The 16,593-nt window shown below is 45.7% G+C and overlaps 2 protein-coding genes across 16 annotated transcripts in view; one reads left to right on the top strand and one right to left on the bottom strand.

Annotated features, from left to right (window-relative positions):
* Window positions 1-3,090, bottom strand: part of SDCCAG8 (SHH signaling and ciliogenesis regulator SDCCAG8) — a 157,679-nt gene extending 154,589 nt beyond the window's left edge. For 2 of the 3 annotated variants that reach the window (XM_075924862.2, XM_089777373.1), the window contains exon 1: window positions 2,766-3,090. In XM_075924862.2, the coding sequence (XP_075780977.2) occupies window positions 2,766-3,090 (325 nt within the window). Of the gene's footprint in view, window positions 1-2,364; window positions 2,500-2,765 lie in introns of those variants that run through there. The other variant, XM_075924861.2, reaches the window with a different exon arrangement.
* CEP170 (centrosomal protein 170) overlaps window positions 2,612-16,593 on the top strand; it is a 173,791-nt gene continuing 159,809 nt past the window's right edge. For 5 of the 13 annotated variants that reach the window (XM_075924856.2, XM_075924857.2, XM_075924854.2 and 2 more), the window contains exon 1: window positions 3,229-3,448. The gene's annotated coding sequence lies outside the window, so the exon portion shown is untranslated. Of the gene's footprint in view, window positions 2,716-3,227; window positions 3,449-16,593 lie in introns of those variants that run through there. The other 8 variants (XM_075924859.2, XM_075924852.2, XM_075924851.2 and 5 more) reach the window with 6 other exon arrangements.

Below are 16,593 nucleotides of genomic sequence, written 5' to 3'. Positions count from 1 at the left end.
CCAAGGGACAGAAGGCCAAATGCTCAGAAAAGGCAAGTGGGACTTGTACCATGTCCACTAAACTGTAGGATAATGGGCAGAACAGGGGCCTGGGAGCCCGAAGTAGGACTGACCCTACCACAGGGTTCGTTTCAGCACCACCAGACCCTAGTTGCTGCTGCTGGGGCAAGTGCCAGCCTCTCCTGAGTGAGCGCCTTAAATCCATGGGTGGGACCACAAACCGTTTCCACATTCTCTCCTTATTTTCCCTACCAACTTGAGGATCCATGCCTACCACGCATATCAAGAGGCGATGCTGTGGGTTCCAGCAGGTAGGCCCAAAAAAGTGCGACTAGGGAAGTAATGGTGTAATTAACCGATAAGCAAAAGCTCATTGGTTAATGCTATGGATTACATGCACTTCCCCTACCTCCCCCTTCTGCCAGTACTTTTTTTTTTTTTTTTTTTAGTGGGCTAGCCAGCAGCTGTGCTCAGTCCCAGCTTGCAGTGTCTGGGACCTACCTCACTGCAGCTCTGTGTTTAAAATGTATTAGGCGCTGGGCTGGCAGGCAGGCAGCCCTGCTCAGTCACAGCTCACAAGCTGGGTTATGTGAAGGTTTAACAAGGGAGGTTAGATATTGGGTAATCGAATAGCTGTGTAACAGCATAAACTTTTTGGTTAGATCTATTCTATAGTCCTGAGGGGTGGCAGTCGGTGCTCCTGGGAGCCCCCTGCCACCATGCGCTGCTGCCTCCGTATCAAAGGCAGTAGTGTAGGATAACACAGCAGTAGTCCCTGACTTCGGGGGTCCAACCTCCCAGTGGACAGAGGCTGCTGCAGGGGGGAGGGGGAGAAGAGAGGCTAGGAACTGAAAAGGAGGCTACCATGAAGCAACTTGTCTGTGGCAGTCTGAGCTGGCCAGAGGCTGGTCCAGCAGCAGCCCCTTTCCAAGCTCCCTGTGGACGTGGGCTGCTGCCATAAAGCAGCCTCTGTCCACAGCCACCTTGGGCCGCCGCAGACAGAAGCTGCTTCGCGGAATGCAGAGCAGCCTCCATCCCCCTGTGGACAGGGGCTCCTTCACAGCAGCCTCCCCTATTCCCTTATGCCGCTGTCTCTCAGGCAGCAGCACATGGGGGAGGGGGAGTGGTAAGGGGAAGGTGGCACCGCAGAGCTGGTGCTGGAGGGTGGGACTGGCTTTCAAGCTAGCTCTCCACCCCAGCTGCCTGTGATAGAGGCAGTGGGGGAGGGAGGGAGAGAATGTGAGTAGTCAAGATGAACTGAAAAGCCTAGGCTTATCAATTAATTCTATAGTCAACTACTCATTGACATGTCTAGGCTTAACCAGTTAACTGGTGGGGCTGGAATAGTGGGCTGCTCCGGACCCACTGTGGTTGTGGGGGGACTGCCACGGACAGGGGCTTCTCCAAAAGTTTCAGCTCTGGGCAGGGGGCTCAGGCTTAGCTTCAGCCCTGAGTCCCAACATGTTGAATGCCAGCATGGAGACCCTATTAAAATGGGGTCCTCGGCTACAGCTGGGTCATATTGCAGTGACTCTGTGCCTCATACAGTGCAGATGCTCAGGTTGTCAAGGCTCCTTAGCAAGTGAGAGCAAATGCACTGGTGAATTTACTGTCAACTATGACGTTGGTCTGGGGTTTGGTGCTACTAGAGCTTCTATAGTGGGGGGGGGGGAGGGAGGGAAGGGAAAAGGAAAAGCCACAGGTAGTGCTCTGAAGATGCACTACCCCCCCCCCATGTTCCCAGCCAAAATTGTAATGGCTACATGGGGCAAGGCTACATGGGGAGCCCCCACATACCCTCTTCCTGCCCCTCTAGGTTCCCTTCCCTTCATTCTCTCTTCTCTTCCCCCCTCCAGGGGGGAAGCTGTCAGGTAAACAGCTGATTTAGAGCTCTCTTTGCCAAAATTAGAGAGTGAGGGGGACCGGGGTGGAAGTTTGGTGCTAGGGGCACAGGGTGGGTAGAGTTCCGACAGCAATGGGTTCAGTCACCGGGGAGATCATAATCTGGTTCACTTGGCTCAACAGGCTGGGATGGTTAGAACAGTATAAAGGGGTGTCGGCACCAGTCTACCCTTCTCCAGTTCAATTTTTAGCAGACGTGGTGAGCAGAGAGGTGGAGAAAACGGCGCAGCCTCAGGCAAAGAAGCCACGTAGCCAATAGTGGCGGTGGGGCAGCGGCAAGAAAAGGGGTCGCCCGCACACTAGTGGCCACGGTGCCAGCAGCCAGGCGGGCCGTGCGACGAGAGGAGCTGGGGCAGCCAGTAGTGGGGGACAGTGGGCACGGCGAGAAACCACTCAGCTCGCGGGGAGCTGGCACTGCCAGAAGAAGGGGGCAGGCGGCGCTGGGACGGGGATCCCGCTCACCTCGCAGGCTTTTCTGATACCGCTCCAGGTCGGACTCTTCCCGGGCTTCCCGCATACGGACAAGGTCCGCGTCTCTCCGCGCCAAGCGACGCCGCACGGGCTCCGCTTCCCTGTCCCGAGTCAGCGTGTGAGGACCCAGCCTTTCCCTCCCGGCTTCGCCGCTTCCAACAGCGCTCGGGAGCCGTAGTTCCGTGTCGTTCGCCGTCCCATCCCCCACAGCGGGCGGCAGCTCTTAGCGGAACTACGATTCCCTCACGGCTTTGCGGCACCCACCGCCCCTTCTAACCTCAACCCGTGTGGGAGCTCGTTGCTAACCAACTAGGAAAACGGTCCCGTCGGCCCCCAGCTGAGGTGAGTTGCTCCCTTTCAGAGCCCCGCCCTTTAATACGTCTCGTACTCACGTTGCAGCGGTCTCAGACTACGTCTCCCAGCATGCAGCGCGCGTCCTTCTCTGGGCCCTCGGGAGTTGAAGTCCCTACGAGCAACGTCCTCCCCCCACTTGAGAAGAGTTGTTGCGGCCTCGGTCTCTTTCCCTTTGTATGCGGTCAGATCGCACCTGCGCACTGTGCTGCTAGAGCGCAGCTTTCTTTCCCCGCAGCGCCCGGACGCAGCGCACGCGCAGTAATCCCGGGCAAAAGGAATCCATGTTTTCTTTCCCCTTTCACGTATTGCCCCGGGGCGTACGCGGAATGTGCGCTCGCTCCCGAGGGGAGTTTGCGCCTCCATTGTCTGGAGCTGGCGCAAGCGCAATGAGAATTCACAGAGGAGCCCTCCATCGCCGCAGCGCCTGCGCAGTCATTCTCGGAACTCGGCTCCGTTCATTCTCTTTTTTCCCCACCCCCTCGCGCATTGTGTGTCTCTGTGTATATAGATGTGTGTGTTAGGGCGGCGCTTGCGCAGTGCCCGCGCCCCGCTCTGTGCCGTTAGCCGCGATGTGCCGGGAATAACGTTAGAGCGGTTGCTAGCTTAAGAGCCGCAGGGACAAACGGACCCGCTGCGCTTCGCCCCCTGGCGACGAGGAGATGGCGGGTCAGTGAACAGCGGTGCTAGGGACACCCCTGCCCAGAGAGTCTCCTTCGGGGGGGTAAGTGATGCTGCTTCCCCCCCTCCCCGCCGCCTCTCCCGGTCTGAGCTTGGGGGGGGGGCTGCACCGTCCGTGCCTGCAGGGGCAACGCTCCCCCTCCCTTGCTGTGCGCGTCCATGGCCGCCGAGTGCCTCCAAGCGACCCCTCCCCGACTGCTGGCTGCTCCCCGCCCGTTAGCCTGCGCTGCCGCCGGGCGTGCCCGAGCCGCCGGCCCACGCGGGATGCAGATGGAGACGCTAAATCTGTTTCTTCCTCTGCGTCTCCCTCCCCGACACAGACATGCCCCGCGGAGCGGGAGGGAGACTCCCCTATTCAGCCCCAGCTCTCCCCGCCGATACAGTCGCCCCTTCGCCGTCCTCATTCACCTGGGACGGAGTCTCCTGCGGCGTGGGCTTGTGATCTGTTGCCTGGAGCTTTTTATTTTTGAGTTTCTCTTCACCCGCCGACGGATTTTGTTGTTGCATTGAGTCTTTTAAAAAAAAAAAAAAATCTAATCCTCCCCCGTCACGAAACTCCCCCATAGTTGGAGTCTCGCGGCCTCTTCACCCTCCATAATTAGAAGAATGAAACTCTGCCTTTAACGTGTCTGGAAAAGGAAACGGGAGACCCCATTATTTCCCCTCTTATTTGTCTCCTTCCTTCCCCCTCCCCTCCCCGTCTGCTTTTTATCTGGAGTATTTTAATAAGGTTTGTCTAATTAAAAAAATTCTTCCCTAGTATATGATGTACATGGGTTCTTGCAAATGTTTATTTGGCAAAGGTAAAATAATTTGCTTTTTCTTAAAAAAAAAAATGTTGGGGTGGAAATGAATGGGTTACTAATGTAACACAAAGCTGATGGCGCTTTTCAAATGTAAAGCATTCTGTGGAAGAGGAAGCTGACTCCACTGAGAAGCAGATGACAGTTGTATGGATGAGCCATATTTTGTGATCTCATCCACACACTGCTTGGAGCTGGATGCTAGTGATTCTGCAGTGAGGGTTGGAGGAAGGAGGGGAGGATTCTGTTCAAAATTCTGTTCTGGTATATTTAGTATTCAGTAAATACAGTCTATTAACATCGGGCGGGGCTACTCTTGCATCTTTGAGTCCAATCAGGGAAATGCCAAATCATGAAGCACACACCACAGCCATTGATATAGTATCACGTGAGTGAACATTAGGAAGCTGACTGTCAATGAAAGATAGCTGATCACATGAGAGAGTTGTTGTTAGAGCCCTGCATGGATTCAAAATTTGTATCTGCATGCACAAAAAATGAGCCACAGAAATCCGTGTGTGTGTGTGTGTGTGTGTATATATGTGTGTGTGTGTGTATATATATATATATATATATATATATATATATATATATAATATATATAGAGAGAGAGAGAGCCCGGCATGGATACAAAATTCTGCAAAAACGAGCAGTGGATATATGTGGATTTACAAAGCTCTAATGGTTAGCTTATTGGACACCAATTAAATATTTTTTAATTGTGACAACAGGCCACCTATTCTTTATGGACGTAAGAGTGGAGGAAGGTGAGGTACGTTTGTTTAGATAAATTGAAACGTATGAGATCATGGTTTTGGACCTTTTAGTCAAAAGGTGATATGGGAACTATCCACCAACCATACCATTCTTGGTCACAGTGAAATTCAAGATATTCATTAAGTACTCATACTTCCATGGAGTCCCATCCTGTGTGCAGGTTCATGATTTGCCCATGTAAAACAGTATGCAGAATCAGAGCCAACAATTGTAACACATTAATGAGTAAAAATAAAATTAAGAGTTCATGACTAAATAGAACTATTTTCCCATGGGTGAAGTGCTCTGTTGAGCTTGAAAGCATGTCTTTCACCAACAGAAGTTAAAGTTAAAAAAAATTACTTTACCTGCCTTGTGTCATGTTTTTAATGACCAATGTCCATGTACTCATTGTGCCTATGTGTGGAAAAACATATTATACCCAAAAGTGACACTGTTAATGTCAAGTTATGTTTTTTTAAAAATGAGTTAAGAAAAGGTGCTCTTTAATCTAATTACTTGATTGTGTTGGAGGAAGCTGTTGTAAGTTATCTCTGTACAAACTTTATTAGAAAGATGGACTTTATAAATGCAGCATATTTGATACACAAATGAGCTATAAATAGATTTTTTTTTTTAAGTTGCAAGCCCTGCACACGTAGCCAGGCTGGGATCTGAAAGCCAAGATGGGATTTTTCTTTCGTTCCTGTCCATCAGTAATAGCTACATTTTAACTGTAGAATCTGTCAATTCTGATTTTATTTATATATATATATATATATATATAAAAATCAGAAAATAATCCACTTAACTTTCTTGAAAACTCTACTTGTTGGGAAGTAGGACACTTACCTTAGCAACTGGAACAAGGCTTAAACCATCACTATCTACAGAATTTGATCTTTCATTTAAAATTTTACTTCTAGCCCTTATAGATGAAAATACAGCTTACAACAGGTTGCACCTCTCTAATTTGGGACTCTCTTAACGTTCCCCAGTATATGCAGCCAAGTATTGCACTAGCCTTCTTATCCACAGCATCACACATGGAGCTTATGGTTGGTTGGTCATCCACTAAGACTCTGGAGTACTCATGTATTAATCCTAATGTACTTGTGTATTAAGAAAATCTAATTAAAATGACACTGTTAAATTTCTTTGCTAACTTGCTATTTAAGACCACAAATAGAGATAGTCAGCCATACAAATATATACAAATCCTAGTGTATGTTTCTAAACAAAACCTTTCTTTAGTTCTGGCTATTTGTTTGTTATGGTCTAAATTTATTTTTTTATTTTTTTTATTGTTGAGAACCTTTCATATTCAAGAAGTAAGTCCTGCAGGTCGCAGAAGTTCATCTCCTGTTTATTTTCCCTGATTTTTCTCTCCTAAATCCGTTGTCCACCTTTAGATGACCTCCATGATTATTCTGACTGACAAACCTGAACCATTGTATGAAGTTTTTTGTCACTGAAGAATGTTCATCATTGTAGTTGTATAGTACTTTAATAAGGGTGAATACTTTTTTCTGAATACTTTTTTCCTGCCTTAGTAATTTTAAGCTTTTTTCCAGCAACTTCTGTCTTAATGATGAAACTCTTACTTTGTTACTAAAGGAGCTGTGTTTAAAGTTTAGCTTTTATTCAGCTAACATGACATCTAATTTGTTGTCAAATACATTCAGAGCTCCCTACTATAATTGAAGTTACTGTATTACACTCACCTTATCAGCTCTTCACTGTGCCTCTGGAAAAAATGGCCTCTTCTTGCACTACAAATCTCTGCTCCATATGTATTCAGAGAGATTTGCTTAGTTTTGTAACTAAAATAATACATCTTCAGCATTGTTTGTGATATTCTATCTTTAGGTCCACAGTCTCCCTCGTTTATCTTTGTACAATTCCATAGCTTCCAGTGATGTTATTCGGTACGAATGAGGGTAGAAGCTGGTATTTAGAGCTATTGTTTTGGATGACGTTTAAACGAGAGTAGTAATTAGTAAGGCAGGATGATCATGAGAAGGCATTCTTGTCTGTGTGCAAAAAAAAAAAAAGTAAAACATAAACTAATACCCAACTTAACAAGTGCATGAACTTGAAAAAAGACGTTTCTCACAAAAGCCTGGCTGGATCTCTCACCCAAGACCACAGGCAAAGTTCAATGATTGTTCTTTGTCTTTCCAAACCTTGTAGACTATATCTGTCTACACTACGAGATTTCTCTGCAAAAAATGTTAATGAGGGACTCATTTGCATGAGTCATGATCTCATTTGCATATTTTCTGCTGCTCTGTTTTGTGCAAAAACAAGCAGTGTGGACATTTATTTTTTGTGCAAAACCCCCTTTTCCCGCAAGATAGCTAAACCTTTTTTGGGGCATAAGGATCTTGCAGGAAAAGGGGGTTTTGCGCAAAAAAAACCCGTCCACATTGCTTGTTTTTGCACAAAAACCCCAGCACAAAGGATTGGCAGAAAATATGCAAATGAGATCGTGACTCATGCAAATGAGTCCCTATACATATTTTTTGCTGAGGAAACTCGTAGTGTAGACAGCCTACGTGAGGAGAGATTAGGAGAGAGACATGATTTGTGTCCTCTTCTCATTTTAATACTTTCCCCTCCACTCTGAGAATGTGACACCAACTCAGTCTCCAACATGTAAAGTTTTTGCTCAGACCTTTCTTCCTGCCAAAGAATGGCCACTAAGAATCATAAAATGATAGGGTTGGAAGAGACCTCAGGAGGTCTTGGAATCCAATCCCCTGCTGAAAGCAGGACCAATCCCAACTAAATCATCCCAGCGGGGGCTCTGTCAAGACAAGACTTAAAAACCTCTATGGATGGAGATTCCACTGTTTCCCTAGATAACCCCTTCCAGTGCTTCACCACCCTTCTAGTAAAACAGTCTTTCCTAATATTCAACCTAGACTTCCCCAACTCCAACTTGAGACCATTACTCCTTCTGTCATTTGTCACCGCTGAGAACAGCCTCTCTCCATCCTCTTTGGGAACCCTCCTTCACGTAGCTGAAGGCAGTTATCAGATCCCCTTGAGTCTTCTCTTGACTAAATAAGCCCAAATCCTCAGCCTGTCTTCCTAAATTGTGTGTTCCAGCACCCTAATAATTTCTGTTGCTGTCCACTGCACTTTGTCCAGTGCGTCCACATGCTTTCTTTAATGAGGGGCCCAGAATTGGAGGTAATACTCCAAATGTGCCTCACCAGTGCTGAATAAGGAGAATAATCACTTCCCTAGATCTGCTCGCAATGCTTCTGTTAAGGCACCCAGATATGCCGTTAGCCTTCATGGCTACAAGGGCACACTTTTCACTCCTATCCAGCTTCTCATCCACTGTAATCTCCAGGTACTTTTCTGCAGAACTGCTGCTTAACCTGTTGGTCACCAGCCTGTAGCAGTGCTTGCGATCCTTCTCAGTGCAACATTCTGCACTTGTCCTTGTTGAACCTCATCAGGTTTTTTTGTCCCCCCCCCCCCATCTTCCAATTTGTCTAGGTCACTCTAAGCCCAATCCCTATCCTCCAACATATCTACCTCTCAACCAAGCTTAGTGTCATCTGCGAACTTGCTGAGGGTGTAATTCATCTTCTCATCCAGGTCATTAGTAAAGATATTGAACAAAACCAGTCCCAGAATTAACCTTTTGGGCACTCTACTTGATACTGACCACCAGCCAGATGTTGAGTGATAGATAGCTATCCCCTGAGCCCAACGATCTAGCTGAACTTCTGTTCGAACTTCTGTTCGCCATTTATCCACTCCATGCTTCTTTAACTTTCTGGAAAAAATACTGTGGGAGACCGTAGCAAAAACTTTGCTAAAGCCAAGGCATATCACATCAACTGCCTTCCCCATATCTACAGAGCCAGTTTCAAGGTAACTTAACCCTGTAATAGTCCACTTGATCATGTTGAGACTAGGCTGAGGTCCTGGCTAACATTTTGTTTTAGAGGATCTGGTTTGGGCTGCCTTTTTTTTTTTTTTTTTTTTTTTTTTCCCCAACTTGCAGCATATTCTGCAATTTCATAGAGTAGAATCTTATAACTTTACATACAATTTTGCTACACATTTCATAAGGACAGTAATGTTCAGTTGATTGTGTTTTCAAATGATAGCTCAAGGCATACTGTGTACAAAAATTGTCATAGTTTTGTAAAAGTGATAAGGATACCGTCTTTCATGCTGTGCATGTAGGATTTTTATTGGAAATGTTCTAGTTAAGGCTAAAGTTTTGATTATATATGAAGTTGCAGCTCCTGTAGCTAGTACTAACCACCAACTTCTTAATACAACTTGCAGTCTTTTTTAGATCTCTCAATTCAAACATTCTGCAAGAAATCCTAAACATAGTATTTTATTTCTCAAAATAGGACTCAACAGGAAGTTGCATGCCAAGTTTGGATACTAGAGAGAGGCACTGTGGTATATCAAAATAAGATATAAATTCTTAGTCTTAACATGAAGATGAGAGAAGCATAACAGAATGCTGTCATAAAATAACAATTATAAATATGAATATTATTAATTTAAATCTTCCATCATTTAGTTTTCTAAGGATAACATTCCTAACTTGGTGGGGTACCCGCTAAGGAAGGGTGCCTGTCTCTGATCTGTAGTATGGCTGCTGGGGGTGCGTGCACGCCTTTGTTTCTGTATAGGGAGTTACATAACTCTTCCTTTTGATCTTCATTGTACCAAGCAAGTTGCAAAGTGCAGTGTTGCGCATTACTGGTGCGGGAAGGGCAAAAACGCAACTAGAACAGAACTGAGGATTGGGAGAAAACCAAGGTAATGTGATATCCTTAGCAAGACACAAAAATAGAAACACAAACCAGCAAAAAAACAGCATGTATATGAAATCAGAGAAGGAAAAACCAGCAGTTAGACACAGTGCCCAAAAAACAAGTGAGATGACGCTAATGAATCAAGCAGCTTGAAGTAAGTGCGTTATACTGGTGGTCCGGCAAGTAAGGGAGGGAATCAGCCAAAAACTGTTTGAGAACTACAGAGCCGGAGTGGTAGTTGGAATAAGAAAAGATTTAGTATTACCATAAAGTTGAACTTCATTTTCTGTTTTTATTCTATATGTTCAATTTGTAGTGGAACTCTTTGAAGTCTGGAAAGTCCGATCCTTTCCCTCCCCACTTTCAAAAATTTGTTACGTTTGTGGCCATCAAAATAACCAAAGATTATTTGTATCAATTGACTTTGTATTTTGTCCTTATTTTAAAGAAAGGTGTTTGTTTTTATAATAGGAAAAACCAGGTGAATTATGCTAAGTGTTGAGCCCTCAAACCTTTCTGATATCTGCAGCTTCTGCAGATCCACATCATCTTTGCAAATCAGACATTTCTTGCTTCTCTCATTTGTGGAGCTCAGCTAAATCATCAGAGATGTGGGAGGGAGGAGAGAGAAAATGATGGCAAGTTAAGTTCTCAAGCTTTTCACCCTCATCTTTTCTGGAAGAGAAGTGGTCAGTTTCACATCTAGTCAACTTCAAGCAATAAAGTAAATAGTTTTATTTAGTAGTCCTGTATCTTGAATGTGTACAATTTGTATTTGTTCTTACAATTTCACTATCCCATTTTTTAAAAAGTTCCTTTCCTCAATTAGTCTGAAAGACCTGAGAAAACAATGTAGAAACTGATTTAGAACAGTGAAAACGGCTGCCCATAAGGTGCTAACAAATGTGCAAAATTAGCGAGGAAAAATATTTCTGGTTTAAAAAAAAAAATGTGTGGGTGTGTGGCAAGGCCTGGCTTTCCCACTTGTCCATGACTTTCAAGTGTGGGAAGCTTCTGGGGGCTTTCTCCCTCCGCGCCCCCCCCCCGGCTATTGCCAGGGTGAGGGGGGGCACCAGGGATGTCCTCCCTTCTCCTGGCTATTCCTGGTGGGGACTACTGGGGGCTTCTCCCTGGACCCTCTCAATCCTTCAAGGGTTTGGGGGCACCAGGGGCTCTCTCCCTCCCCCCAGCCCTCTCAGGGCAGGAGGCTCTCCTCCTTGGCCCTTCCTGGGCTTCAGGGGAGCCACTGGGGGTTTTCTCCCCCTCTCCCCATTACAGGCTAGGGAGGGCTGTCTCCTTCCCCCTTCTATTTTCTCCCCCCCCCCCCCCCCCACACACACACCTTGCGTAGCAGGGAGGGAGTGCCGCCTGGGTGCTTTCTGTTTTTCCTCCACCCACCTCTTGGGTGAGACTGGCAGCTGTCTCCTGGACATGCTCTTGGTACAGCTACCTGCAGTGGTCACTTAGCAGTATAGCTCTCCCCTGTGCTTACTGCCCCCAGTTGCCACTGTGAATATTATGTCCCTCATCTCTCTGCCTCATAAGTTTCCATGTTCTAGCATTCCCCACATCTCCTGTTTCCCTAGCACAACCAAACCCTGACCTTGCTTTAAGTTGGGAGAAGAGGAAGCTGCATACCAACTGTGGTGGTTCTAGCGCTTACCTTTTAGGAAGAGTTCTTGAACAAATAGACTGTCAGGCACATGCACATTTTCAAAATAGATAAATTCCAAGGCCAAGGGGGCCCACTGAAATTGTCTGATCTGACCACCTGTGTTGAACAGACCAGGAAGTGGTAGCATTTCTATATCTGAAGGAAGAAGGATATGGATTAAATTGTTTCTTTATAAAAGATAGTTCACTTTCAAGTGAATATTAAAGCATATATTTTAGAGAAAAAATCCAATCATGATGTTAAGTGCCAGTGATCAGAGAACCTACTAAAATCCATTGGTTGCTTTCATCATTAAAAAGTCTTATTTCCATTCTGAATATACCGAGTGGCACCTCCCTGCCTGGAGCCAGGCTGCCAACCTTCTCCCCCACCTCAGTACTCTGTTCCCAGGAATTTTTAGGTTCCCTACCAGGATGGGGAAAGCTGCCTGCCCGCCCCCTCTAACCAGGCTTCTTGCTCCCAAGAAGCAAAGGGAAATCTGCCTGTGGCTTCTTGCCTTTGAGCAGCAGTGGGCATCTGGACTCTGGCTGCCTGACTTTCTTAACAATTTCACAGCAGAAGCCCTGAAATTAACCTGACTTACACTGGTTGTTAGCTCTAGTCATCTACACAGATTGCATCACCCTAACTACAATAATATAATTCCTACACTTCTGGTGGAGGTAAAGTTATTACGTCAGTGTAGTAGAGCACTTAGGGTATGTCTAGACTACATGGCTCTGTCAATGGAGCCATGTAGATGAGTTTACTAGACGTAGGAAAATGAAGTGGCGATTTAAATAATCACTGCTTCATTTACATCAAAATGGCCGCCGTGCAGTGCCTATCAGCTATTTGGCGTGTCAGCGAGGCAGTCTGGATGCGCCGCAGTCCAGAAGCCTAGTTTGAACTACCTAGTTCGTGCCCCGTGTAGCCGCGCTGCACGGGGCTCGAACCAGCGGGGTTTTAAAAATGGCGGCTCCCCGCTTATGCAAATGAAGCCCGGGAAATTCAAATCCCGGGCTTCATTTGCAAGTGCGGTATGCCTACATTACCCCACTAGTTCGAACTAGCGGTGTAGTGTAGACATACCCTGGCTGGCAAGAATACTGTTGGAGACTATCCAAAACTTTGGTAAAGTGAAGGTGTATCATGCCCACCACTTTTTTCCTATGGAAATATGAATGAAGAAATAGTAATGAACATGTCTGTCAAGAGCAATCTAGATAATACAGAAGATCTAAAGTGAAAGAGCATCTAAATTGATGGCATAGATAGAAAATAAGGGGGTATTCCATAAAGATTGATGAAGACAGATTTGGTGGTGATAGGAAATAAACTGAAGAGGTTCTTTAGGGTTTGGGGAAGGGCAACAATTAGGAATGTTAAATATTGGTTAATTGAATAGTTGATTAACCTCATGAATTCTTATCAGTTAGTTGATCATTCTATAGTCACTGGGCAGCCCCTGTCTGGCGGGTGGTGAGGGGAGGGTCTGAGCTCTGGGACCCAGCATGAGCCAGAACTGAACCGGGCTGCCTGCCAACCTGGCTCCTAATATACTTCAAATGCAGAGCTGCAGTGGGGGTAGGTCCAGGAGCTAGTTTAAGCTGGGATTGAGCCATGCTGCTGGCCAGCCTGCTAAAAAATTTACTGGCAAGGGGTGTGGGAGAAATGCGTGTAGTCTCTAGCATTAAACTATAAGCTTTTGCTTATTGGTTTAATCAACTCTACTCTTACATCCCTAGTAACAATACTGCGATGCACAATACAGAAAGATCTTGTGTATGATGAGGTTATATTGGTATTCCATTGAATTTGTGGTCCATGAGCTGTGTGTATAGGTAAGGGCTTCATGCTTTGACCCTTTCCATCCCTGTCCTCTTTTTTTTTTTTTTTAAACCAAAATTTGTATCGGTACCTGTGAATACAATATAAAATTAAATACATATAGGATTTTCTGTGTCCAGAATAATTCAGCTGTGTTTTTAAAACTGTTAGTATTCACAAATTATTTAACCCAAGTCCATATTAACTTTTTAAGACATAGAGTCTATCGTTTTTTTGAGAGAGATACCATCAAACAAGTATCCAGAAGAGGAATGTGAACGGTTAACAGGTGCTCAAGAGCAATCCACAGGGTTAGTGTAGCGGGGCTGGGAGCTGCTCCAGCCCAGGCAGGCCTGCCACACTGTGGTCTGCCCTGACCAGGCTATGTCAAGTCCCAAAGAAATCAAATTAAGCTGAATTGATATTAGCCAGAGGTTGGAGCACCAGTACTGGTTTCCTGCCGGTGGTGGGGGTGGGTCAGCAGTCCAGGCTCACGCCGGGTCCCAGAATGCTGTGTCTTTGCCTCCCCTGCCCAACTCCCTGCACTGCGGAGACTGTGCTGGGGCGAGCTGGCTTCCCCCACCACTGGCTCCTGCTCCCCACCCCTTTGCTGTCTTTGATACAGAGGCGGTTGGGGGTGGGAGAGATGGAGCAAATAGTTGAGTAGTGACAACTATCCACACGCCCAATCTTCTCATACACCGCCCCTGCTGAGACCCGGCACCCTCAGCCTTCTCCTGCACCCCCCCCCCCCCACTGAGATCCTGCATCCCATCCCTGTCACTGGCAGCTCTGTTTTGTGCACTGAAACCCCCTGTCTTTGTCCCAACCCCAGAGTCCAGTGATGTTCACAAAATCCAGTAACCCTGGAACCCCAGAAAAAGTAATTCTGGCCTATGGGAAGCCCTGAGCTTCAGTCCTCCCTGTCTCCCCCAGAGGAGTCATGTCTCTGTTGGGGGGCCACATCAGTGAGGGTTGGGGGTTTTTGGAGGGTTTTTTTTGTTTTTGTTTCTCACTTGTGTGGTCTCCAACTGGTTTTTCTGTGGGTCATTGACCCCAGACCCAAAAAAGTTTCCCCACCCTTACCACAAATAGAATATTGAAACCTTTTGTGTTGGCCATAAATTTAAAATGAAGTTTGATAAGCTCTTTAACTTTCTCGTGTTAGTTTAATTCAGATTCATATTTCCTTTCTTACTGGTTAAATTAAACCATTCTCCCTACCTGCAGCACTAGCAGAATGACGTGGGCATAATTATGTAATTAACGGCAAGTTTCCGTTAGCAATTGGTGGTCCACAGGAAGGTTTGCATTGAACTGGGGAGTGGAGGGGCACAGTCCCTGAAGTTGGAGAACCACTGATTTAGTTTAATATCTTGTTCTTCATGGTGGCCAGCAGCCATGTCTCAGGGGAAGGTGCAAGAAATCCATACAGTAAGTGGATGAGGAATTGGTTCCCAGGGAAAACATTTCAAAATCTGCTGTATATCTGTAATAGAGATGTAGCCATGTTAGTCTGGTCTTGCTGAAACAAAAGACAGGACTATGCACCACTTTAAAGACTAACAAGATGGTTTATTAGGTGATGAGCTTTCGTGGGCCAGACCCACTTCCTCAGATCAAATTGTGGAAGAAAATTGGCATGACCATATATACCAAAGGGATACGATCAAAAAAAGTGAACACATCTTTGGGCCTAACAAAGATGCTAGTTATCTTACCCAATACAAAGATAGCTTCCCCAATTATCATCCCTAATATCATTATCTCCTAGACACTAACCTTTCCCCCCCCATTCCCCGTCTGTTATAAAATTGAAAAAATCACATTTTAGGTGGTTTTTTTTTTTTTTTTTTAATTGTATCCCTTTGGTATATATGGTCATGCCAATTTTCTTCCACAGTTTGATCTGAGGAAGTGGGTCTGGCCCACGAAAGCTCACCACCTAATAAACCATCTTTTTAGTCTTTAAAGTGCTGCATAGTCCTGTCTGCTGTATATCTGAGAGAGTTTGTCTGTGCATGAGCAAGTCTATCCATCTGTTTGATTGAGAACTCCTCCTAAATGGTAAGAGCTAGGTCCACCAAATTTGGTATGTAGCTTTCTCTTATAACTTCAAGCAAGGTAAGGGGTTGGTTCTGGGGCAGGGGAGTGAGGATTGAAGATTCCCTCTCATAATTTATACAGGGATGCATAAAACCATATAGAAATGAGACAGGATCACCAGGCAGGTAAAAGGGGCTAGCTGGGGGCACTCTACAATGTTCATACGGGAACATTGTTGGAAGTTCCCCTTTATCATGGAGCAAGGGGAGAGTGCATGCTTTCCTGCATTCCTCACTGTGGCTTTGGAGACCAGGGGACAGACCTGCCCCAGCCGAGGGACGTGCACCCTTCCTTTGGCTGTATCTGCTGGAGCGACAGCAGCCATGGAGAGGTGCCTTTTGCCTGGCCATAAGCTGCTATGGTGAGTGAGGGCTAGGGTCGTCCTCTCTCACCAAGGTAGCTTGCATAATGAACCATTCATCCCCAACCCCACTCCAAAGCAATGGTTTAAATGAAGAAAAGCAACAATTAATTGAGTTAAGGACTTGAGTAATGCCAGGTAAATCTTCTAGTCTCTAATAATTTGGAATTGGGAGATCAGTTTAAAATCTGAAGCATGAGTTTTATCTTTTCCTAAGTTACTTTTTAAGTATTTTACTGTTATCTCTTGGATAATCTTGTTACCCATATAAATGTCCAGTCCCATATGAGACTTCCTAAATCCTTAGTCTGTGATATCCTTTATCTCTTATCAGATAAATATCCCTCTCTTCAGAGGCAGCAGCATGGGGGTTGGAGCAGACAGATCCAATGCTCGTGCGGAGCCTGCTTAAAAGTAGCTCCTCGCAGGCGTCGTCTCCCACTCCCAACACTTTCTCCTTCTGATACAGAGGCAGAAAAGAGGGGGAGTGCGTGTAGTCGATTGAGATTAACTGATAATCCCAGGCTTATTGGTTAATTGTGTATTCGACAACATGTTGACATCCCTAATTAGTGGGTCTAGTGAAGACCATGCTAATTCAAACTGAAAGGGCACTCTGGTCAGTAGTTCTGCCCCTCACAAGGAGTAAGGGATAGAACTCCGGCTGTGAGGACGGTGCCAGAACAGGATTGAAAATACCTCCACTCCAGCTAAGTAACTAATATACCTGGGGTTGCATATCTTAAGTTGACTTTCCCTTTTTAATGTAGACCAGGTCCTTGTCACTAAAGTTCTGGGAGCATAATGCATAAAAGCTTATTGACTTGTAGGCGATATGCTACCTTTGTCTTTGTATGGGTCTCCTGTTAACATCAT

Source organism: Pelodiscus sinensis, chromosome 3 (genome assembly GCF_052426305.1).
Source record: "Pelodiscus sinensis isolate ZL-2025 chromosome 3, ASM5242630v1, whole genome shotgun sequence".
NCBI lineage: Eukaryota > Metazoa > Chordata > Testudines > Trionychidae > Pelodiscus > Pelodiscus sinensis.
The sequence above is the reverse complement of the archived record's forward strand: the minus strand, read 5'-3'. Positions and strand labels throughout refer to the sequence as shown.